The sequence below is a fragment of the Oreochromis niloticus genome, linkage group LG4 (genome assembly GCF_001858045.2).
Source record: "Oreochromis niloticus isolate F11D_XX linkage group LG4, O_niloticus_UMD_NMBU, whole genome shotgun sequence".
NCBI lineage: Eukaryota > Metazoa > Chordata > Actinopteri > Cichliformes > Cichlidae > Oreochromis > Oreochromis niloticus.
This window is the reverse complement of record NC_031969.2, coordinates 25747538-25773377: the sequence shown is the minus strand read 5'-3', so window position 1 is coordinate 25773377 and position 25840 is coordinate 25747538. Positions and strand designations below refer to the sequence as shown.

Genomic DNA, 25840 nt, shown 5'->3' with positions numbered 1-25840 from the left:
CAATGATGACAATATAGAGAGAGTGTAAAATATTATATATGTGAATTTACATTGAGGTAATTACATAATGTCAGCAACAGACACATTAGAACGATATGCAATGTGTTAGGATGACATACAGATCAGACTGAAGAGTGGGATATAAAATGGAAGTCCTTCCATTTTCTTAACTTCTTCAATTTAAGGTCAGGGAGGTATGACGCCTAAGAACAATATAGAATATAATATAGAACTGACTGTGAGGATGAAGCAATGCACCAAGTGTCTGTGGAAAAGCTCATCACAGCAGGGAGGAGGACAAAGAAACTGACTAAGAGGAAGAGGCAGACGCTGATTGTAAGAAGTCGAAATGAGGCTCGCCTCATGAACCACAAATGCTGATCTCTGAGCTGAGCCACAGGAGGGACAACAAAATCACCACGGTACCTGAACTTGAGCTACGGAAGCTGGTTGGAGGTGAGGTTTCCTTTAAAGTTGTATTTAATTTCAGGTGTTAAGTATGGCAGATGCTTGAATTCTGTATGCTTTTGTTTTTTTGTTTGCAGATTTCTATCTGAGCAGCCTCCTACAGCTTCATTCTGCTGAGATGCAGGAGCAGTTGTTGTCTTGCCTCAGCAGTGACCCTTACTCGAACTGGGAACCGTGGGACAAAAAGGTAAATCAAAATGCAGAGCAGAAATAAAGCCAAAATATCAGGGAAAACATGTTGTTAGGCGAACAGCTTTTACAAGAACTTCTCTGGTGGCCCTTTTGTTTTGGTTAACAGCAGAATTAATAGACCTACTGTTTGGTTTGTGTTCCCCTTTTTCCAGGACTCTGGCCGCTGGTCTCTGAGCCCAGGATACGACCTCAGCTCCGGTGTCTTCTCCTACAATAGCCAGCCAGATGGGCAGGTGTTCAGTTTGGATATCCTAGGTCACACACAGCAGCCACCACCTTGCTGTCTTCTCTTCTCTACTGTTTAATATGATACCAAATTCCATCCATCCATTCGCTTCCGCTTATCCTTTTCAGGGTTGCGGGGGGCGCTGGAGCCTATCCCAACTGTCATAGGGCGAGAGGCGGGGTACACCCTTGACAGGTCGCCAGTCTGTCGCAGGGCCAACACACAGGGACAGACAACCATTCGCACTCACATTCACTCGCACATTCACACCTAATTGTATATAATAATTGCTTTCTCTTTTTTCATGTGCCTCACTCTGCTTTATGATTGGTCCAGGGGACTCCACCCCTTTGGTCTTGGACTCCACCCCTCTGGGAACATCCCAGGCCCTCCGGGTATGGCTGCCTATCTCCCCTCACCACACTCCCTGCCGGTGGCTGATGCCCGCAGACGTCAGTGCGTTGGTGGTTCTTCGTGTCCGTTGCTGGGCACTCAAGTATGTACTGGCTCACTCCCGGTGGCTGCATGGTGGGGCCTGGAGCCTGAAGCTCAGTCGGGCCTCTTCCGGGGTGTGGGGGCCCTCAGGCCTCCGGCCTCTGGGCCTGGGGCTTGGTACACAGGTGTACACACAGGTGTTCACAGACATAAACTACACCTTTCTTGGCTGCTACCTCAAAGCAAATTGTGCGCTGTCGGTCTTGTGTGCTGCACAATAACATTCAATATTTAGTATTTACTGTTATTTACACTTAGCTAGATTATTGCGATGGTGTGTTTATTATGTTGCTCTCTTTTTTGTTTGTTTTCTCTTCTTTTTTTTTCTCTCAACAGATGATCCAGGTGATTTTTTCAAGTGCCCTTTCTCACTGTCCCTCTTCTCCTCTGTTTTTCTTTCCCTCCCTGTCTTTCTTTCTTTCTCCCTTTCCTATCTCCCAGTCATATCTGTCCTGTCTGTAACAACTGAAAATAAAATAAAATAAAAAAAATAAAAAAATTAAATAAAAATAAAATAATAACAAAGGTCAATCAAATGGACCAATACGGCAAAGCCGTGATGATCCACTTGGTAAAGTAAATCCGTTGGGCATCTTTCTTGGCCTTCAGACAATAATTCTGATGGCTAAAGAACCAACAGGTAAAAAAAAAAAAAAAAAAAAAAGCAGGTGAGATGAAATGCTTTTCTTCTCTTCTGTTTAATATGATACCAAATTGTATATATAATTTTTTTCTCTTTGGTCATGTGCCTCACTCTGCTTCGTGATTAGTCCAGGGGTGGATGTCTGCATCAGAGACTTTAGTGATAAGAAAATCCGGATCAGAGAGATGCGTCGGGTGAAGGTTGGCCATATTGCCACTGGAATCAGTGATCAGGTGAGGTGTACTCACAGCATCCCACACTATTATATGCAAAAAGCATGTGTTGTTTGTCCATTTCAGCGATAAATATAAAGATTACACTCGTTTGACGCTTATCTGTGTGTGATTTAGATCTCTGAGAGGGTTTTCACACTGAAAACTGAGCACGGCCAGCAGATTGGTCACGATGAGGAGGTGCAAGAGTCCGGCCTGGAGCTCCGCTGTTTTCCAGCTCCAGACTTCAGCACTTCCTGGAGATGGAGAATCAAAGATGGCATGCTGGAAACACGATAGAGCCCTCAGCTACTTTATTCCAGCTGCAATTTCATATTAATCGCTCATCATTTAATGTTGTGCTTCAAACACGTGTCTTCGGCTTTTGTTGATGTGTGAGGGACCATAACAACATTTGTGAGCCTCCACTTTAACAAACTGCTTCTGTGCCTAAAATATCATAAATAAAATTTAAAAATAAAAAATACACTGAAATATAAAAGAGGATTTATTTTTAGCTTTGTGTCTTGTAATGTTGCATGTGTCAATGTTTACGTTAAGTCAATAAATAGAAAAAAGTGAAGTGAAATTGTGATCTCTTTTTTTATTTCATACAAAAACAAGTTTGTAATACTTATAAGTTGATATTTCACACAAAGATTTAGAAGTTACTATAATTAATACAGCGGTATCCCAGTAAGATAAAATTGGTCTTATTTTACTTTTCAGCCTTTCAAGATATGCAATATCCTTTAATCAATAATAATAAAAGAAAGGCCTTTTCTATTTGTTCCACACTGGTGGCAGCCTCCTCCATGGATGGATATATCAGTCAGTCCGGTGAACGATGACTATTACATACAGTCCTGATCAAAATTTTAAGATTTAAGGATCTTAACAAGGTTCCAAGTCGACCTTCAACATGCAACAAGAAGAAATGGGAGTGAGAAAAAACATTTTTTGAGCATGCAATTTATTGAAAACAACGCTTAAACTGAAACAGGCTGTTTTACAGCTGATCAAGAGTTTAAGACCACATGCTTTTAAAAGGCCAAATCTGTGCAAAAATGTGGATTCATTGTCATTTTCTGTTAGGTAGTCACACTGTCATGATATTCTGATGGCAAAGGCAAAAAACCTTTTTGAACGTGGAAGGGTTGTTAAACAATTTTTTTAAAGTAACGCAATAGTTACTTTTCAAGTAAGTAATTACTTTTAGAATCTTGTAACTCACTCATTTACTTTTCTGAAGAAGTAACTAGTAACTATAATTAATTACTTTTTCAAAGTAACTTGCCCAACACTGGTGGTCTCAGAATCTCATCTATGCTTTTTGCGGATGATGTGATTCTGTTGGCTTCATTGGGCGATGGCCTCCAGCTTGCACTGTAATGGTTCGCAGCCACGTGTGAAGCGGTGGGAATGAGAATCAGCACCTCCAAATTTGAGGCCATGGTCCCCATTAATGCACAACTACAGTTAAGAGTTAAAAGATTTATTTTTAATATTACAGCATACAAAGTCACTGCAAAAAGATTTCAAGGGAGACTTGAAGGAAATATGATATAGAAAAGGTGAAAACTTGAGAATATCAAAATGATTTCAGTTAAAAAAGGAAAGAAAAACCACCAAGGCACTGACAAACAAGAAGAATGTATAAAAAGCCTTTTGCTGTATAGACAAAGTTGCAGTTTGAATAACTCACGTACAAAATACAGTACTTTGAATATGTGTAAAGTGAGGTAAGAATATGTGAGCAATCCATTGCTTTCTGTGTCTGCAGCGTCAAACTTTTAGTAGACCAAAAGAACACCGAGAAGTAACAGAATTATTGAGTGTCACGTTAAGGTCAGAATGCTGGTCAAAATGCCCCCAAACACCTTGATTGTATATTACACAAGATTGCAGTTCTTTTACTATCTTTTCAGACGTTTTTTTCCAACGATTTCATGATTCATGATAAACATAACTTTATACAGAAGAATTGGGTGTCACATCTATTGGAAGAAGAGAAATGAACTGGGGTTTAATTAAACCCAAACGTTTATCAGAGTTCTCTTAATATATACCGTTTTCTAAATATTTCCGCAAAAATATCTCTTTAACTCCATGGAATATGACCACCCTCTTACACGTTCAGTGCCAGCAGAACATATACATGAGAATGTGGATTGGCTAGCATACAGATGTAAAATGGATGGAGAGAGTGGGAAGAGCAGAAAGGCAATTTCTGTGGACAAACTAAAAAAAAACAACTAAAAAACCAAGAAAAAAAAAAACAATATTTCTCACAATATCATTTCAGATAGTAAACAGAATGTAGTGACTTGTGTACAAAGTAAAAAAATAAATAAATTAAAATGCATTCCTTGTTCAAGTTTTGACAAGCTCTCCATCCTTCAATTTTGTGCACGTAATCCTGCACAGCTCACTTCCCCAGTGGCATAGGCATCTTGAGTGCAACAGCGCTATTAGTCCAACTCCCAATTCTTACACATGAATAAGAGGCAGAAATGAAGAACAATTAATTTGAGTCAGTGTGTTTCTTTCTGCATTCTTCTTCCCCTTGTGCCCATTTCCCTTAACTCCAAATCTTGCTGTCTTTCTCCTCTCTGCTCTTCATGCTTCCCTCACATCTTGCGCATGACAAGAACAGCGGTAAGAAATCCTGCCAAGAAAACCCCGACCGTCTGCCATGTGGGTGTGCCGAAGTAGGAGCGAATACCCTCCTAAAAATGCCGAAAAGACATGAAAATTAATATGGACAAATGGACTATTGCTAATTGATAAGGTTTATTAGTTAGCTCCTTACCCAGCCACCTTGCTCCCTGATCCAGTTGATCACATGTTCGCGGAGATAGTCTATGGTCCAACTGATAATGGTTCTGATAATATCAGGAATCTGAGTTACAAGAGCCTGGAAAGATGTAAAGAGAAGATCTTAAGATTTTTTTAATTCAATAATACATGCCTCTCTTTTGTTATTTATTTTTAAATACCAAACACAGCAGTTTCACATACTTTGATAACGAGTCGGCATGCAAAGTAGAACAGGGCAACCACTCTGCCCCAGTTAAATATTCCATCTGAAAAGATCTCATAGGCCACTCTCATAAAAACCTCTCTTGTGGGACAAAGTGAAGAGTCATTTATCATTCTAGGGAAAAAGATTGAAAAATGCTAAGGAGATTATTTAGTTATTGTAGTGACTTTATTATTATAATATGCAAGTTGAACAAACTTGCATATCATAATACTCCATGCCTTAAAATTACCCGAAGAAGCACACAGACAAGTTGCAAACCTTTGGAGCGCTACATTTCCATCCAACTCATCGTGAATCTGATGCAGGTGCTGAGCAAGCTTCTTATGTTTTGGGTCAGTCAGCTGGCTTCCACCAAGCTGTTCTCTCAACACTATATTATTGCCAGCTTCTTGCCTCTGGACTCGCTCATAGATGAAACTATACAGCACAAATACACAACAGTAAGCATTCTTACACTTTCTCTAGTTCAACAGCAAGAAACCAAAGTGAAGGGGTTAAGCTGACCTGGTTACCTAAGCTGGTTGTCATCACTGAACCTTGGCACATTAGCACTTTCAAAATGGACTGTTACTTATATATAGCACTTTCTTACAACAAGCCTCGTTCACATACGATACATATTTTCTCTGTGCCAAAGCACTTTTAACCCAGCGTTAGGACACTAGCACTCTGAATGATGTGTAAAGGTCAACATGAGATTCACTATTTACGTTGACATGCAACCTAGAGGAGCCGGGGATCAAACCAACAGCCTTCCAATTGGTAGGTGACCTGCTCTACCTTCTGAGCCAAGTCATCAAAGGCACTTAAACTCATTACACCTCACCCCTTAGATCAAGTCGATCTCCTTCCCAAAATGATATATTCCACATATAACTGCTACCCAAGAGTGTAGTGTGTACTCACTCCTGTAACAAAATAGTTCCGACTTCCAGTATCTGATCTCCGGAATTCCCTGAAAGACAAATGTAGGCACTCATTAGATGACTCAAATGCTGATAAATAAGCATTGCGCCAAATTATTATCTAAAGTGATCTCATGTCAGATGTAATTGTACGTCAATTCTCAGTTTCATCGTAGCCATTTTTTCATAACGATTAATTTAAACACGTTTTTAAAACCATTGTTTTTGTAAATTATTTATATTTGCTGTTCAACTCAACTCTAGACACCTGTTTGTCCTTAGAGTACACAAAGTCAATACATCAAATCTCGTGTTAGTTATTTACTTGACAGTATTACTTTACGTTTCCAAATATGTACGTTTCGCTTTTGGTCAAACGCGTTTGCTTACTTTGTGATGAGAACATCTACACAACCTAGTGCTAACGCAAAGGTAACGTTAAGCTACTTTTACTAAGCTAAGCGTTACACTTAGTAAGCAATAGAGCGGCAAACTAAATGTTAACTGTTAAAGCGCCACATTATCTGTGTCTACCAGACTCCTACGGACGCTGTCAGAGTCGAAATATATATATTTTATTTGTTGACGCTAGCTGCTACTACCTTGATCGCCTCCTCCTGGGTGTGATGCCATCTTGTTTTCTGTTTGGGTCGTTTCTGTTTCTCTGCAATCACGTGATAACAGTTATTTGTTCGTGCCAGTGGGCGGCACTTGCCACCCCCACTTTTTTGGAGCGTGATGTCACGGGAGGGGGCGTGACCGCCGAGGCACCATTTTAGCAGGCCAAACAAGTGGCTAAAGGAGCGAAAGCGTCAGCAATGGTTCGCCTTTGCTGTGTTGTCTGTTGTAAGATCGCACGATCGGGAGGGGAATAAGCTGGAAAATGGGCTCTCTCTTTATTCTTTTCCCACCTGGAAGCAACGTGAGGGAGCTTATGTATCGGATGTTACCAAAAGAAGGCGTCTAGCCTGGATAGCAGCTGTGAGACGAGTGGATATCCAGTTCTCTACCATCCACAGATATCTGTAGGTGTGTTCCAGACATTTTCATTCAGTTAAGTTCTAAGGAAGTTCATATTACTCTTTATAGCCTATTAGTTTTATTTTCAATGCGCTCTGAGGCCATAGCAAATTAGAACACACGTCCTAATGAGTGATTTTGCAGAACTACGTTCCATTTATAGAGTTGCTAATTGTTTTTCATTATTGCAGCAAACCAGCCTATGAAATGGATAAAACAAATCCTGACTGGGTTCCAACGCTACACGTGGGGCACTACGAAATCCCTGCTTCAAGCTACATGCTACATACCACCATGCCAATCAGATTATTTCTTCCATTTGAGGGTGAAGAGGTGACCCTTCTGGTTAAGATGGCGAAGGTTTGCTGTTTTTTGGTGAACATGTGCCCCAGTGTGGTAGTAAAACCAGGGAAAATGCTCTTGTTAAATACTCTTAAAAGTCTTGTGCTGTGTATGTAGTAATAAGTTTTCAAAAGAGACAGTAAATTACAGAATGCTAGTAGTGGGCAATATTATTTAAATGCTGTCATGATTTTATGTGAACATATTGTCATTTGTAAACTATACATGACATTGATTCTACATTGTAACTGATGTGATGTTCTACAAAGTGGTTTTAATTTAAACAAGGCAAACATTTATGTGTTTCTTTATTCAACTTTTGAACAGTGTTACTTAATAAGTACATATTCAGTAAATGCAAATTATTTACATGGCAATGCACTTCAGGCACAAATGTAGACCCCCTAAATACAACATTATGGGTTATTCAGAACAGAACTATGCTTGGAGAAATATTTTCCCATCAGTTGAGACAACTCCTCCACAGTAGCAGGTGGAATTTCTTTTTTTGAGGACGGCTTCTTTTTACCTGTCACTACGGATGGTCTGTTTATGTTTTGATTGAGAGCCTTTTTTGGGGCAGCTAAAGGGGAGATATCTATCTTATGGCCAACCTCTGACTGTATCTTGGTCATATCACCCAGCAAAACCCAGTATTCATCTGTAACAGTCCTTGTGCCACGGATCAACACTGGTGCAGTGGGCGGCTTCAACCTTCCCTGTGATGCTCACCATGACCCATGGCTGCAATGCTGGTTCATTCAGTCTTTAAGAGTGCAGTACCTGAAACACACACAGACAAAGTTAATTTAAAGACAAGAACTTTAATGAGCCAAGGCCGACACAAATGTGTTTTATCTACTTTCAAATCCATTTATCATAAATGTAACAAATAAAGTGTTTAGAAAGTTAGCACATACATGTAATTTTTTTTATCTTTTTATGTATCCATCTATAGAACGCTGCATGTTATATTCTAAATCTGCCTTCTTTTTTTTTTTTTTTTTTTTTTTTTTTTAAATCTGCCAGCAAAAAATGAACCTAAAGTATGTAATGCAAGGATGTCATCACTTTCAAGATGGAGAAAGCATAAAGTTTGACTGTGCAAAGAAAAAAGAGAGACAGAACAGAACTTTATATACAGTGAATGAGTATATACAAAGGACATTATGTGCAGCAAGTGGGTGAGTTATGTACATTATATAAATAGAAATAAAATAAAAACTGGAAATTTACAGCTTGTGTACATTGTGTGGGTAGGGTGTTAAAGTGTCTTGTGCTGTAGTGAGGCCAGAAGGGTCAGGATGATGTGAGAATGTGGTAATGAGTCCTGTCTCAGTCACTTATGGATGATTTGGGGGGGGGGGTCTCTTGAGCCTCTCTGTTTTTGTTTGGATGGTGCGGAACCTTGTGCCTGATTTCAGAAGCTGGAACAGTTCGCAACTGGGATGTGACGGCTCCTTCAAAATCTGAGTTGCTCTAGTCCAGCATCTCCTGATGTAAATGTCCTGTAGGGAAGGGAGAGCAGTCCTGCAGCAGCGTTCTGCCATATGGATCGCTCTCTGAAGAGCTTTTTTGTCCTTGACACAGCTGTTTCCATACCAGGATGTGATGTTCTGTGTGAGGATGCTCTCCACAGCGCCTGTATAGAAGGTCCTGAGGATCACTGGAGAGACCCTGAACTTCCTCAGTTGTCGTAGGTGGTACAGGCGCTGCCTAACTGGGCCTGAATGTGGGCAGACCATGTCAGGTCTGAGGAGATGTGGACACCGAGATGCTTGAAGGACTGCACTCTCTCCACTGGAGCTCCATTGATGGTAATGGGCTTGTAGTCCCTGTGCTGGCTCCTTCTGAAGTCCACCACCAGCTCCTTGGTCTTGCCGACATTCAGCTGGAGGTGGTTGTCCCGACACCACGATGCCAGATTCTTCACTTCATCCATGTAGGCCGCCTCATTGTTGTTGGAGATGGCGCCCAACACCACTGTGTTGTCAGCGAACTTCACAATGGTGTTGGAGCCGTGGGTGGCCACAGTCTGAAGTGTAGAGGGAGTAGAGCAGTGACGAGAGGACACATCCCTGTGGCGCTCCCGTGCTGATGGTGATGCTGTCAGGGATGCACCTACCCACCCTCACCACCTGAGTTCTGCCAGTGAGGAAGTCCAACACCCATGCACACAGACGGCTGTTGAGTCCCAGATCCCTCAGCTTTGTGAACAGTCTACCGGGCACTATTGTGTTGAACGCTGAGCTGTAATCAACAAACAGCATCTCACTGTTAGTATAGGATACACAAAAAACAAAAAAACACATAGTGTCTCACTCAAACATTGAGTCATAAACAAGGATTGTGTTGTGGCATGTATTCATATTTATTTTTTTATTTTTATCAAAATGGATCAACCTGTTCCTAACCAATCTCCCTATTATCCCCAGCAGGGGGCAACAGATAGCTGTTTGAATGTGTTCACTCTTGACTCTAGTACACATTGTAAATGGATTAGCCACCAGAATATGTGTGATTGCAATCATTCATGAGTCAAATGACAATACTTGCTTTGTAAATACATATTGTGTTAATAGAATTGTAATACTAAAATATAATAATAAAAACAACAACAACAATATTAGTAATAATGTAATACAGTAGATAGATAATACTTTATTGATCTCACAAAATAGTACACTACAATAAATAAACAACAAAGTAAAAGTGGCAACAGTGGTAAAAAATAAAAGTACAAATGAATTATGAATATGCATAAAATATGCATTTTCATCCTTCACAGAAAGAAGAGTTATATAATATAATATAATATAATATCCACAACACTGGATTACTGTTGAATAACATGAATGTCTATTTCAGTGATTCCAAAGGTGTGATTCAGGGCCTCCTGTTGGGCCATTAAGGTACTGCAGGCGGTTCTGCAGCAATAACAGAAATTTAGTTTGAATTTAGTCTGTATGTATGTACAATTAAGCATAATGATATTAGTTATACTTAAAAAACAAAAAACCCCAAACAAATCTCAATGTAATTAAATGTAAAATGAATGAATTAAGTAATAAAGGTAATAAATAAAATGAATTGCAGTGTTTTTTTCAAATCGCATCTCTTGGATATGTAAAATGACACTTGCATGATGCTGCAGCCATAATATGACCTCATTCTTTTGTACTGTTAAGGCCCAAAGATGCTCAGTGGTGTCTGAGATTCAGAGAAATACACAACAAGTGTGCTTCTCAGCTGATTCATTTGCATTTGTCCTTATTTCTGCTTGAGAAGCTGACAGCTCTTCTGTGTGGGAATCAGTCAGCCCCCCACCCCCTTCACCGTCTGCTAGCTGAGTGCTGTGACAGAGAAGTCACTATTAACATAATGTCGCAGTACATGCTTTTTTCTCAGTGCTCTAGTGATTGTGGGACATATGGTGACGATGTGAAAAGGAGAAAGTGGTTAATGTGAGCTCAGCCATGTAAGTAGTCCTGTCATTTAATGATTAGCAGACTGAGCAGCTGTTCTTCTGAAGCTTTGCTATGGAAAAACAAATATTTCCCCCAATTACAGTTTTTACTTTTGTTTTTGCTGTAATAATAATAATGTAGCTCTCCACCCATGCTGCAGTGTTTACCTAAACAGCAGTGTCCCAGCTTCAAACCACAAATTGTCCTCTGTACCGGGGCTTTCCCAGCTCTTTCTCTCCTTCGTTGCCGACACTACGGGAGGGTGGGAGGGCTTGCAGGATGTTCTCGGAATAACAGGCTTTCTCACAAGCAGACACCCCAGGGAGCATGATGGCCCTGAAGGACCCCCAGCCCACATGAGTGCAAGCATGCTCCCAAGGAGTGTTTGTCTGAGGGCAGAGGTCTGATCCCTTAAGAAGTCTGAGCAACCATAATAAACCAAAACTGACTGTCAAAACTGTGATGGATATGTACGGGTAGATAAGCCTCGCCATGTTGCTGTTGTTGTGCATAGATCCAGAAAGCTAAAATAAACCGTGCTAATCATTTAAGCTAAAGAGTTTTTCAAAACTTCTGACACACAAGATGCAGACATACATTTCTTTGTGCCATTGTTCTATGCATTTACTTCCACGCAAGTCTGATTGCTGAATTCAAAAACAGCAATAAAAAAAACATTATTTATTTGTATTTTCATCCTCACTTCGTGAAACACAAGCCCTGCAATTCAGGGCTCAGCTTTGAGATGGAAAAACCAGTCACGCTTCTGCTAAACTAATTTCAATTTTCCTTTTGGAGGCATCACAAAAAGTGAAGATAGATTCCGTGTAGAGTGGAATTTAGTAGAGCATCCATCACTGGTGGCTTACTCGGGCCCTCTGTGCATATGAAACAAATGTAAACGGTAAAGAGCCTATTTTTTAGCACACTCGTATAAAAGGGTTCTCAGCACGCTAATATCTGCAAACAGCAGTATTGCAACATGTTCTTCTGTTCAATAGTAGTCTTTAAACATTGTTATCTATATATTTTCTGGCCATGACATTGGACACACAGCCAGGTCACTTCACATTCCTCCAGTCTGCCAACATGTTTACCCGGAGTCATGGAGCATGCTTGCAGCCATGCTTACTTGTGTACCTAATGGTAGTGATGTTAACTCTAAGGGTCATCCCAGTGAGGGTAATCAAACAATCAAAACAGAGACCTTCTGGTGAGCCAGCAGGAGGTTGCAAAGCCACCGAAGCTGGAGCCTGATCATGGGCTGTTTGGAGGCTGTCAGCGGCATCCAAACTGTTTTCCAGCAGAAACAGCGGCATAAATCAGAACTGATGGACTGAACAGATGCAGAGACTGTTTTGTGTAATACAGAGTAGCCTGTGCTTTAACACATAAAGCCTTTCACTCTGTGGTCTGTACTACAGACAAAATAACACGACTGCCCAACACAAAGGTAAGCTTGTTTCCTGAACCTCAACAAATGACCTCTACGTTTAAGTCTACCTTATGAGGGATAAATGTATTATATTGCTACAGATTTTTTTCTTCTACTGCAATATAATACAGAACCATTAAACCCACCACTTCCCTGTGGTTGCCTGCTAGGGTGCACAACACAAACTAGACTCCACTACGGGTCAACACAGGGTCACCCTCCACATCTGGGCATGCCATTATATATTTGAACGGACAAAAAGGGTCCAACGGCATATTATTATGACACGATTCTCGGCCACAAACAAAGTGCCATGTGGTCAGGCTGCACACTGCAGTCATATATATTAAATATGGGTTTGGATGGCCTTTGGTTAAAGCCAGTGAAAGTGGATATGGTGGCTAATGGGCATGTCAAGATCTATGTCTTTAAGGTTAAAGGTTCTGGTCACAGTTATCAGTGTCCGTTATCTACAGCAGCACCTTGAGCTTCTTAACTGATTTTAAGTGATCTAGCAGATGTGGCTGCTGCTCTTCACTTGCAGACTCATCAGTTTGTGGTTGCTTTTGTAAAAACATGCTTTTATTAACCTTATGATTCCTGTTTGCATGTGAGTGAATGTTCGCTGAAGGGTAAATTTGAACACTTCAAAGAGTATCCATTACAAAACGCTGATTGATAACTGCTCACCTGGTCTGCCTGGTAAGTCGAGAGCCATGCAGCTACACTGCAGATTTACACGACATCTACTAATTCAATATTCTCGGCGTTCATGCCTGCCTGTCATACAAACTGCATGTCTGGCATGTGTGACTGCGGTGGGCATCTCCAATTTTACACCATGTCATCAGATCAAAAGGGCGGCTGGTGCTGGCGGGTCACAGGACAGGGTGTTGTGTGCAGCAGCAATTTTGGGTCATGTGTGAACCATCCAGCATGGCTGTCATCAGAGCAGCCCCGGGGTGTGCTCCTGCTGAGTGATGGCCTCACACTGGAGCCCTGATCAGGCAGAATCTGGACTACATATTAACCATGTGCTATTTTCAGATAAACCAGGTGACTTGTGTCCTCATGGAATGTATATTCATTTGTACTTGAATAGGCATCTATTGCTAATGAATACAAACTAAATAAATAACAGAATTACTACAGAAATACCACAAGTTTTAGTCTTTTTTGTTTTGTTGAATTCTTTGAGTTTGTGTTTTGAGAAGGTAAATAAAGACCTGCACTGTAAAGTGTAACACTTCTCCCTATGAAGTGTAACAGGAGAAACTCAAAGGAACGCCCCTCAGCAACAGTTTGTGCTGTTATTGAGCAGTTCCTGTGCAGTGAGAAGAATTCACCCTGGCAGATGGTGGGGCCGAGGCCCCCGAGGCCCCAGGCAATGCTACACCCTGGGACCCGGATACCTAATCATGCCCTGTTGAGCCTCTCACCTGCTGCTCCACTGCTCACAATGTTATCTCATCTCCCTGACCTATTGTGGCTCCCATCGGTGATAATGACAGTTAAGAGACCCACGCAGCGCTGGAGCAGGAGCTCGGTCTCCCCGGAGAGAGTCAGAATCATGGGAAACCTCAGAGTAATCGATCTCCCCATCCTGCCTCCTCTGGTGGATCTTATTTCTTATCTCGTATTGCAGTAAACTACTGTGGTGTCTGTGATTAAAGCACAGATTGTTTTGACTTTCACAGCCACTGTTCTTAGAGCTCAATCTTATTTTATTATTATTATTTTTTTAATAAATCAGTTGTCAGTGCCCCTCATACACTGTAGGAAATAGAATTATAACAATGTAATGTAAAATCCACAGTGGCATTTAATTTGCTCTTTGTCTCGTCTCATCAGTCTAAAGTCTAATTTCACAATAGACAGAAAAAATTCCACTTGCTCGCCATCTAGCTCAGAGAGTGTTTGCAGACCATAGCTATGCGGCCTTGGGTAACCACAGTTAGTTGCATTTTAAAAATTCTGTTCGCGCAACCTACTTAACCAAACCACAGTATTGTGAAGATCCTTGTTGTTGTTGTTGTCCTCTTTATTTTTGTGCTTCACTATTTTCATTTTCACTTAGTCATTTATCATGAGAAAAAAACCCTCCTCTTCATGTGCGACCTCAGTTCCCACCATCTCAGACAGACATGGTCACAGTGGCCCATTTTTCACTGGGCTCTGCCCAACTTAATTAGACTTTCATTACTTCATTCTGAATGTGTACCTCATCAGTAAAAAAAAAAAAGATGGGAAAATGACCTGCTAGGTCAAAAATAATAAAAGGGGTATTTGTTAAGTAAGTTTAGCATTTTACTTTTTGTCAAATATAATCCACTTATTCTTCATAAGGAAGTTCTTTTCTCTGTGTTCGGTATTTACATAACTGATCTTGGGGCACGGTTCCCACTGAAGTGAATGCATTTGCTTATACACAGTGACTACATTAAGGAGACAATAGCTTTCAGTTGCACATACTGTACTGCAAAACCTATAGCTGCTGGTTTGTTTCTCTATATTTCTATCTTCCCCACCCAGCTTTTAACTCCAAATCCACAAGTTCCCCCAAATCTCACATGAAGTCTTTAAAGAAAATAAAGTTTTTGTAGGACTTGATGCAGTCTTTTTGCTTTTATAGGAACTAGGACATTAGGTGACAGCCAATAGGTAGCTCCTAATCAAATGCAGTCAGTTAACTGATCATCAGTTAGTTGACTGGAAGTCCCAGCAAATTCATCTCAAGGTCAGACAGGTCAGGTCCTAAATTGCAAAAACCTAATATCTACATCCCAGATGCTACAAGCCTTAGTTAGCATGCAAAATTTTAAAATTTATGACATTACAATTAGAAAACTGAACAAGTATGACTTGTTTGGAAGGGTTGCCAAGAGAAAGGCTCTTGTCTTTAATGGCAGAACACCTTAAGTAGCTTCTGAAGACTTGTTGAACAATGTCCTTTGTAGAGCATCACACCACATTTGGTGGAAACGGAACACAGCAGATGAGCGCACACACCGCATACCAACCTTCAAGCTGGGATTTGGCTGTTAATCAAATGCACTTGATTGAGCAATCATGAGCAAGTGTGAGCAACTCAGAAGCAGAAGTTTGGGCAGTTTGCTGATCTGGATCATTCAGGTGTGTGTTGAAAGAGTACCACAATTTTCCCAGACGTCCCAACAAATTCATCCCAAAGTCAGACAATGACAATGATAAGAAAAACTGCAAAAAAGAGAAGAAAACTACCAACTGGCAAGCAGGTTCTGTCGCTAATCGAATGCACTTGATTAATTGATCATCAACAAGTGTGAGCAGTTCTATGAAAGCAGACGTTTGGGCAGTTTGCTGGTATGCAGCATTCAGGGCTTCGGGGCTTGTTTTACAGACCTGGGCACCTTGAAGTCAATGAGTCAACCATGAACTTGTCTGTAAAAGTATTCTAGACTCAAATGTGAGATCATCTGTCTGACAGCTAAAGCATGGTTGATACTGGGTTGTGCCATTGCCCTATTTACGTACAAATAATTCACAGAGTGCAAAAGTGCAATAAATGTTTGCATTTTGGGTGCAGATGTTTGGATAAAGAACCAAATGATGTGTAAATGAATGTCCAGTTTCTTCTAAAATAATGATGAACTGAGATCTCTTAAATTCTAAAGAAAATAACAACTAAATTTCAACATGATACCATCTTAAATCAGCAGAAATCTCTTCTGGCTTTTTGTTGGCTTATTAAAAAAAATGTGTGGGCTACATATGACAGTTTTAAAAGCCTTTGTTTGAGGTCTAGTTGTGCTTGTGTGCTGCACACATTAAGGGAAGGTAGTGAAAGGGATTTCACAATGACCTGTTTCTTTATTATTTTCTCTATGAATGGAAAAAACAGTATCTTGTTTCTTTAGTAAATTACAACTGAAAAGAGAACAAAAGAGATCGCATGGAAGGACCACACCCAATAACTCTCTGACTGATTTCAATTATGTTCCCTTTGTAGCAATACAATCAGTATCTAGTCAAGAGAAAGGAATGTATTCACATGGGATCTCCTACAAATTCGACCTCCTTAAGCATTAAAGGCCACTTAAATGCTGGTTATTTAGTGAGACCTGCTTAAAATGAATAAAATTTAACACAATGGCACATTTTCAATTTCAGTTTAAGAGCTTTATGATTCATAGTTCAGGAAATCTGGAGGATATCTTGTGTCTTTCCACCTTGGCAGGATTCCTACTCTAAATCAACCATGCATATGTTATGTGTAATGTTAAAAATCTCACCGTAATCATAAGATTATTAAAATATTTCACTCTGGATGAGGCTCAGATGTAGGCTGCAACTTTTCCACTGACAGAAAAAGGAGAACACACATGTTGACAGACCTCACAGATAGTTGGTTGAATTTCCTTCTTCATAACACAGTAGAAACTCCCCCAACAATTCTGCAGTGTAACATCAAAGAAAAGTACTATCAAAATGACATTGTTGTGTTCAGTTTATGGGCGAGAGTTGTTGATGTAGGCTGGTACAATGAAAATAAATAACATTTGGCATGTCTGTGTTAGAGAAATGTTCTTACTCAGAGAGGTTTTATGTACAATCCAACAGAAGCCTGAAAAAAAGAACCTTAAAAACCTATTCAAACCCTATGTGATTGCATTTCCATGCAAAAAATGCATGACCTCCCACCCTCCTCCCGTGTCCTCAGTGGTAGTTATGACCCCGGCTGACATACTTCTTTTGCGGGCCAAGCACATGTTAGACCACCTCCCCGTGAAACAGAGGGGGTGCTTTCAATGCAAGACAAGCTGAAGTGACACGGCTGATAACCCTGTGCCATTGTGTGCCTGGCTGCCAGAACATCTCTGTTTCATTGCAGTGCGTAAAACATGTTGGAGATAACAGCCAATCCCAAACATTCCGCAACAGAATAAACAAAGCCGTCATTTTTCTCTCACCAAATCTCGTTTCTTAAGATAGATTGCATCTGTAAGACCACCATAATTCAAAGAGAGGAAATCTGATCGTTTGTAATGTTTTGTCTCTTGGGACAAAGTGGCATTTTGTAACATGTATGAAAACATATTTGGTAAGAAGAGAGAGCAGATTGGTGTGTGTTTGTGTTTGGAGACTTAATAGGGCATAACTTTTACATTAACATCCAATAGCTGGTATACAACCCTCTTTAGAAAATGTTTCAAGCTGCTTTATTTTGAGACATGAACCATGTCAAATTGGCCTCAGTTATGCATTTCATTAGCTTCACATGCAAATGTGTCTTAATTAAAAAGCCTTATGTGTCTTAACCCGTTTATTGTAGAACATATGAAAATAAAGAAACAGCACAGTTTATGCTTGCAGTGTTGATGTGCTTAGTCTTAGCATCACAAATATAATATCCAAGGCCTAAAAGAGGCTTTTCCGAAGTTATATACATATATTATTTTGGTCCCAAACAATTTATGTATGAATCATGAACAGACACACTCTGGTTTATAAAAAAGTTGCAAAATAGCCTGAACTGTCTGTTGTGATTTGGCAAGAAACTGAAAAATAAACATGGGCTGAGATGGGGTGTGGAGGAGAACATAAATTATCTACCTTTGGCTTTTTAATTAAAAGTACAAACAAAAGTTAACAAAAGTGCTTTGTAAGTACTAAGCCATGATAGATAAAGTTTGCTGGAATTGCTGGAGGGTAGGGGAAGCTACAATCAAACTCTGTGATCGTGGCATCAAAGATAAGGGAAATACTATACGGTGCATGTACCGGTAAGGAAGATGGGTTTCTTTTAATATTCCTAGAATATGGGAAAACACCGGTATGGCTTTTAACATCAAGACTATTTTTATTATAAGCAAAATGCAGGCGATAGGCTACACTTGTTCACAAAACTGTGGGAATTAGGACTAATAGACTAATAGACTACTCTAGCACAAACAATCTTTTTTTACGTTTATATAAGTCATTAACTATGATTGTGTAATGGGTTAGTAGCCCAAAGCAGGTGCTACACAAAGGAATAATCCTGACATTTTGACCAAAGAAAGCTAGGTTCAAGAGCCTAGTTAATGGTATGGATCTGTATAACAGTACTCCTCAGCTTTAAAAATAAAGACTTCTCTGACTTTTTCCCATCCTGTTAAATTCCAAATATGTTACAATCAACAATTAGACTTAACAGTAGTTGAGAGATTTGCTGTTTTATATTGTATTTGTAAATGGACTGATTCTTATATAGCGCTTTTCTACTCTCCCGGAGTACTCAAAGCGCTGTATACAACATGCCTCATTCACCCAATCACTTCAAGTGCAACTAATAACCATTCACACTCCGATGAACGCATCGGAAGGCAACTTGGGGTTAGTATGTTGCCCATGTGGACTGGGGCAGCCAGGAATCGAACCACCAACCTTCCAATCAGTAGTTGATCTGCTCTACCATCTGAGCCACAGCCACCGAGTGCCAAGTGCATTTAGGCATATAAGTACAGGAATATGCATAACACAGCCTCGGCAGTCCCATTAAAGAAGGGCATCTTTGCAAGTCCTGCTATGCTTGTGTGGAGAAATCGAGAGAAGGAAACAAAGCGTTTCTCGACAATCTGTTTCATTGTCAGTTTCTCTGATCAGCAGAGCAACAATAATCTTTTCTGCTTTAGCAACTTTCAGCTAAAGATAAAACAAAAGACATCAAATAGAAAAGGAAAAAAACCAGTCAATCACTGTCTGACGACTTGAACTGTATTCACACAATAAGCTTAATCTCCAAAGCAAAAGCATAATCAAGCAAAAGAAAATGAATGAACTCTGCCTGACCTTATGAAAGGTCATACAATGGTCAGTGAGTTTTGGTTTGCCACTCTGTCTTTATCTATGAGGCTGTCAGCTCTTTAGCTATAAAAACAATTGATTTTGTAAATAAGAAGCTTTCAGATTCTTTTCTGTTGGTAGAGTATTCCAATCAACTGATACTGAATTTAGATTTAACAATAAGCCTTCCCAACTTTCCAGACTCAGAGAATCAATGTCTTATTGCAAAAAAGACCACACCACTGGTCCGTAACCCTCAAATAGCAACAACAACATAACCACTTTGTTTGCTTTTCGTTTAACATATGGAAAAAAGTGACTCATCTAATGGTACACTGAAAAATCAAAGCCCCTCTGCATCCTCAAGAGGTGGCCCCAACATAAACAGCGATCTGTTGAGCAGCAGTGTAAACTTCCTTTTGCTTGCTCTGATGCACACACTTCCTGAGGGGATTGAGTTCTACACCAGACTGAACCCCATTCTCCATAACGGGGTGGAAGTGTTCCAGCCAACCAGACAAATTTAGGCCAGCTGCTGTTGTTGGTTGCATCTTTGTCTGCATGTATCTGTATGCAAAACCTAAAAGACTGCATGTGAAAAAACAAGCAGACATAAGCTGTGGGGGCATTTGTATATTTTCAGGGCTTAAAACTAGAATTACCACCACCAGCCAGCTCAGAGCTGTTAGAGTTTACATGTCTCCACATACTGGATACAAATGAGACTTTAAAGGAATTTAATGAAAAGTAATAAGTGTTTTTATGTCTGCCCATAAAGACAAAGCATAAAGTTGTAGTCATAACAGTAAACAACGTTTCACAAATTAACACAGACACAATCTGACTTCTGTTCCTGATTTATGGCACTAAGAAAGTTATTTTTGGATAAAATAATAACATCACAAGGAAGAACATCAACATGGTCTTTACGTCAACACTTCATTACAAATTTGTCTAAAATGCTGTCATAATACGCATAGAAATAGTTGAACTTCAGTGACCTTTGACAACCAAATTCTAATCATTTCATGCCTGGTTCTAGGGGACTTTTGTACCAGCTCTGTATCTGTAAGTGTTCTTGATATTACAGTAGTACTTTCACAAGGATAAGATGGACAGATAAACAACTGGGGAAAAAACCACTTGTTGTCAGTATGGAGGTCTAACAGTATCCAAAGGCGTAGTGCACACTGCCTGGTATTAAAGATGGGCTAAGGGATGATATTAACAACTTTTGAAGAGATAAACTCATCATCCCCAGTGGATACATAACTTGTGTCACAATCGTGTAATTGTAACTGATCTTTGACCTTTTACCTGCTCCTATCGTCAGATTAAAATTTCCTCCAGCCTTAGTCGTGCTTTGTATTTGGTGCTAATTAGAATATGAACTAAGATTGCTACTAAACATCAACATATCCATGTTATCACCATGACCTTGTTGGCATGGTTAACATATAGTAAGCACATAGTTAAGGCTGGACCAGGTGACCCTAAATCCTCCTTTAGTTATGCTGCAATAGGTGTAGGCTGCTGGGGGACTCCCATGATGCATTGAGTATTTCTTCTCCAGTCATCTTTCTCACTCACTGTGTGTTAGTAGACCTCTCTGCATTGAATCATACTTGTTATTAATCTCCGGCTCTGTCGGCAGATGGCCCCGCCCCTCCCTGAGCCTGGTTCTGCCGGAGGTTTCTTTCTGTTAAAAGGGAGTTTTTCCTTCCCACTGTCGCCAAAGTACTTGCTCATGGGGGGATCATATGATTGTTGTGTTTTTCTCTGTATGTATTATTGTAGGGTCTACCTTACAATATAAAGCGCCTTGAGGCAACTGTTGCTGTGATTTGGCGCTGTATAAATAAAATTGAATTGATGTGATATTAGAGTTCACTGTCATTAATTCTCTTTCATTAGTTCTCATTTTTTACTTGAAATCAAAATAACACTGTTATTTTTAACAGTGTCTTTTGAACTGTTTCATCACACTCTTAGTTCAAATTAAAGCAGCCAGTAAAACATCGGTTCATACCCTCATAGAGCAGGGGTGGCCAATTAATTTTCTCAATGGGCCACAAATAGGGCCTAGTTGTAACATCTACTCTTGCCAGTAGCAGTTCATAAAGTAATAAAATTAATATTGAACAGAAGCAAGTTTAGCTTATTGATGTCCATCACAGTAGTATCTCATAGATTCTCATGTAGCCCCTTAAGAAAATGAACTGCCTACCCCTGATGCAGAGTCACTGGTGACCAGTGGCATTTAAAACCCTCCTGCACACAGTTTTAAACCTTAATAAATATTAAACTGGTTATCCATTAAAGTAAATCGGCTCCAGTACACTGTTTGTTATGATGGGATATATTCACTATAGAAACAAAAGTGATTTTTGTACCAGGCTTCAAACATTCTTCTTTTTTCTGCTGTAACTCTGACTCAAGCCTTTATAGAGCATACAGATTTTTCAACCCTGGAGTGTTATTGGAGTTTATTATGAGACTTTTTACCCCTAAATTTTCCATCGTCATGCTGCAAATCATTTCACCATATATGGTTCCCTGCTGATAAAAGATTAAGGAAGTGTAGTTTTTGCCTCTTTGCTGTTCTTTTGCTTCATTGTTTAGCCTCGAAGGCTGCTGCAGCTCATTTCCCACAAAGTCTTGTGTTGAGATGATGTTCCTCAGATATAAATGATGTCAACACTACATGTTTTCTGAGAAACAAGTCTGTTAACTTAATTGTTATGATAAAGGTGGATTATCTAGCCGGTCCCACTAATTCAGCGTGTTCTGCAGTTTATTTTTGATTTCCTGCACCATGACTGGAGATTCATATCTCTGCTGGCAGTAGCCCAACTGCAACAAAATCACATCTATGAAGGTCCCCAACCTTGGCACTTTGAGAAACACTACAGCTAGTCCAACAGGTCATAGCATTGCACCATGGGAGACATGATTGGGGTACAGTAGGTATGTATAAGTTTGGACCTCCTGGGGGGAGTCCCACCCAGGGAGAATGGAGAGGAAACCGCACAGATGGAGGTCAGAGTTGGGTGGCTCACATCCTACTCAGTGTTTGTCCTGTTATTCTAATCTACGCCAACACACACACACACGCTGGATCCCGATTGGGGAATAATGCCTAGGGAATCATCTCAAAAAGCCTTCTTTTAAAGGCTCGGCAACATATGGAAAATTCTACAAACTGCAGAACTCTACTCTACTACAACTCATGAACAAGAAAGCATGGAATGACATTTAGGAAACCGCAGGATTTTAAGAATTGTTGTAAAATGCGGTCTTTGGGGTGACCTTGCCGCAAAGTCTTGTAAAACCAATATAAAAGAGTATAATTAGAAAGAATACTGCTCTAAACTGTCATTTTTCATCTACAGAGGACTCTACATGCAACCTTAAGGCATGACTTGGCAAGTGTAAAGTCCTTAAAGCCTTTGAAGACTGTCCGACTGATGTATGGCATTCCAATATATGATATCCCTCTGTGATTATTTGCGTGGCCTGTATCATGTTTTTTCCAGGCTGTTGCTGAGTCCGGAGGCTAAAGCTGGCCGATGTCATGTTTTTCATGGCTGAAACACGGACACCATCCTCAGATGTTAAACGTATTGAGAGTAAAAGTAAACCCCTCACTAATGTGTGGGACAGGGAAGAGACATTTATAATACTTATCATGCTGTGTTTGTACCGATTTATTATCTGCTAAACACTAACACACCAATAAGCCTGATGCATTGTTGGATCCATAATTTTTTTTTGTGATATCACAAGAAAAGCTATTCCTGGATGGTATTTACAGCACACGACTACAAAGGCAAAATCTCCATGTGCGCCTTTCCTGAATATGTGACTATGTTCACAATGTCTCATCAAAGGTCACACTGAGACACGTCAGGCAAACTCTGGCCAAGACCAACGAAGCAGCGGTAGTGACCTGGGAAATCGGGATCTTTCCGTCAATACTGCAGAGACAAAGCGATGTCAGGGGATGATGACCCTTTCCAGCTAATCAGAGGGAAGGTCTCCTCCCTCCACCTCTGCTCTGACAGTGAAGAGGTTTCCATGTTTGTGTTGGCTCGTGGAGGCCTGGCGGTACCTGTATCCTTTCTGGCATAAGTTGATGATACAGATACTTATCTTCTGTCTTTGCATGGAAGAGAGGAAGTCAGAGTTTCATCAATTAATCTTGTTTATCACTGCCTAAATTCTGAATCCCTGTAAATGTAATTATTTAGTTTCCTTTCACGTAGCTTTTGCCCAAATTCCTGTACCACATAATCCACAGATAAAGTTGTTGTAAACCACATCTTGAAAAACTAATTTCTCCATGTCCATTTTCTTGCCACCTCACATGTATTTCAATTTTCAGTGACAGTGGGACATGACTGAATTTATAACAAACACTGGCTGTCAGTCGGTCAACCACTTTGGCCTAGATTAGAATATATTACTGACAGCTGAATGGTTATGATGTTTTGTTGAGACATTTTAATCTTTAACAGATGTCAAACTCTATTGTTGGAGTCCAAACCTTACATCTCCTTTGTGCTTCTGATGTAATTTTTTAATGTTACTATTCCCCTTTCTTTAGCTGTTAATGTACACACTGCAAAATATAAAAAGAGTTAGCCCCACAGAAGACAAACATGGTTGATGGAATGCAGCTTTACTAGCAGAAAAATGGCTCCAAACTTGAAACTTGAAACCTGGCCTAAAAATTACATTTTTTTCAAACCACTGCCATCCATCCAACTCTTTCCTAATGAGTTTATGGCCTCAGTTGGTAGTTTCAAGTCTTATTTTGTAAAATAGAGTCCCTGTTAGAGTAAAAAAGAATAACAAAAACAGCAGAGTAAAATAAAATTTATCACGTGGCCGAGTAGCTGTTCGCCTGTGAGTCAGATGATGGGCCACGTTTCAAAACACCAAGAAACTAGTCAGCTTTAGACTTCACAACAGGCCTTCACTAACCTGTAGGTGACAATGAATCCATCCATTTTTCATATACAGGACATACACCATAATCTATTATATAAATATTTAATTATATTATATAGTTATTATATAATTTATTCCAAGATCAGCAAAGTAAAACTCCCACCATTGTGAATAACTCTCGGGCTAATATACCCATACTTGCCATGTTTTATGGCATTATTGAGTTAAAAAGGCTTGTAATGAATTTATTTCATGTTTTATGAACAGAATAATTGTCTTTTGAACCCTTTGATGCATCTGCTGATATTGTATGACATTTCTTTTATCCTCTGAGACTGTTCCTTTTGTTCTTCAACAGTAGCTTTATAGAGCGATGGCCACTGACAGCGAGGGCCCTTTTTCAGTCACTGTGGCCAAGCATTGGCTTAAGATGCATATCTAAGCGTACTCTGACCTGTGCTTTCTTCATGCCGGCTGAAATCCACAGTTTGTCCAGAGTCCTGACCCACTCCAGTCTACGCCGTGACCCTGGTAATGTTATACAAATGTCATGCATCACAGGACTGATAGCTCTTGTATAAGATGCAGGCATTTGGCCTACGAGCACTGTTGCAGAAAAGGTCCTTTGTATGAAAACAGGGACCCCCTAGCCCAGTGGTTTATTAATACAAGGTTTAGCAGAAAAAAAAGGAAGCCAAAACTAAACTAAAATGTTGTAAGGTTTCTGCTGGCAATGCCATCTCAAAAAATGCTTCCGCTTAATTATTTGTAATGTCTGTTGTTTCCTCAAGCCATTTATAACTCAAGCTGGCTCTTTATTTGTGCAGCCTTCGAGAAGAACAAAGCTCTTGATGCTGCAGTATACTTTGTGGTTTCTTCATTTCAGCATTGCAAGACTTTTGAGATTTATAGTCAATGTTGCTTTGATGTTAAAGATTGATAAAAGTTGTAATTGTGTTCAACTCTCAGCAATAAATTGTCTTTAAAAGGCTTTGGAGTAACATGTTATCATAATATGACATATAATCCTGTCCAAGGATTTTAGCTGAAGAACAAAAAGTTCCCTTAAAGTTGCAATAAAGATGTGATTAGCTTAGCAGGATCTGTGGGCTGCCTTTCACTCAGTTAAGCGAATGATTTATTGCCCATTTGGTGAGATAAGATGATGAAGCCAGGATTTGATCAAAGACTTAGACAAAAAGTCGCATTCTTCTGTAGCCATCACCTCAAAGGAAATGACTTACAGTCAAGCCACAGTAAACTGTCAGAACAACAAGCTCTGCTTTTTTATCTCTGCCTTTTCTGCAGCACCCTGTGGCTTTGCAGTTCTCCCAGCTGAAACCATCTCCAGACGTTAAGGTTTCTTATTATAGTGACTGTTTATAGATAAAGATTTCATGTTTGTGTGGTGTACAGAAAAGTATGCGAGAAAAACACACTCACACAGTCACATACAGAAAATTTGAACTGTAAAAATTATTTAAAAAATGATGAATGCTTTGAACAGTAAATAAAGATCCTCTTAGGCTGCTACAGCTTAAAAAAAACTATTAAACAATATACCATCAACAGTCTTGTTTTTATATCTTCTTGTTTTCCCGGAGTCCTGCTTTCCTGTTTCACTGTCACTTC

General features: G+C 39.8%; 2 protein-coding genes and 1 long non-coding RNA gene across 3 annotated transcripts; 2 read left to right on the top strand and 1 right to left on the bottom strand.

The window, feature by feature from the left end:
• The first annotated feature begins 327 nt into the window (after window positions 1–327).
• LOC109201889 (mitogen-activated protein kinase kinase kinase 14-like) lies at window positions 328–983 on the top strand. The gene is made up of 3 exons (XM_019357747.2): window positions 328–456; window positions 546–655; window positions 813–983. Exons 1-3 carry the CDS (start codon window positions 375–377, stop codon window positions 963–965), a joined length of 345 nt encoding a protein of 114 aa, XP_019213292.1. The 5' UTR covers window positions 328–374; the 3' UTR covers window positions 966–983.
• A 1167-nt stretch (window positions 984–2150) lies between these two features.
• LOC112846617 (uncharacterized) lies at window positions 2151–2512 on the top strand. The gene is made up of 2 exons (XR_003219670.1): window positions 2151–2257; window positions 2375–2512. It is a non-coding gene; the product is annotated as an uncharacterized LOC112846617 (long non-coding RNA).
• A 1202-nt stretch (window positions 2513–3714) lies between these two features.
• LOC109201890 (apoptosis regulator BAX) lies at window positions 3715–6856 on the bottom strand. Its single transcript, XM_019357750.2, has 6 exons — window positions 6790–6856; window positions 6189–6237; window positions 5541–5699; window positions 5258–5393; window positions 5049–5153; window positions 3715–4965 (listed from the first exon to the last, which is right to left on the bottom strand). Exons 1-6 carry the CDS (start codon window positions 6818–6820, stop codon window positions 4867–4869), a joined length of 579 nt encoding a protein of 192 aa, XP_019213295.1. The 5' UTR covers window positions 6821–6856; the 3' UTR covers window positions 3715–4866.
• Between the last annotated feature and the right edge of the window lie 18984 nt (window positions 6857–25840).

Coding starts and splice junctions, on each gene's coding strand:
- LOC109201889 (XM_019357747.2), top strand. CDS start 375: ATGCTGATCTCTGAGCTGAGCCACAGGAGGGACAACAAAATCACCACG. Junction 457..545: donor GCTACGGAAGCTGGTTGGAG/GTGAGGTTTCCT, acceptor TTTTGTTTGCAG/ATTTCTATCTGAGCAGCCTC. Junction 656..812: donor GGGAACCGTGGGACAAAAAG/GTAAATCAAAAT, acceptor CCCTTTTTCCAG/GACTCTGGCCGCTGGTCTCT.
- LOC109201890 (XM_019357750.2), bottom strand. CDS start 6,820: ATGGCATCACACCCAGGAGGAGGCGATCAAG. Junction 6,238..6,789: donor CCCAGGAGGAGGCGATCAAG/GTAGTAGCAGCT, acceptor TTTGTCTTTCAG/GGAATTCCGGAGATCAGATA. Junction 5,700..6,188: donor GGAACTATTTTGTTACAGGA/GTGAGTACACAC, acceptor TGTGCTGTATAG/TTTCATCTATGAGCGAGTCC.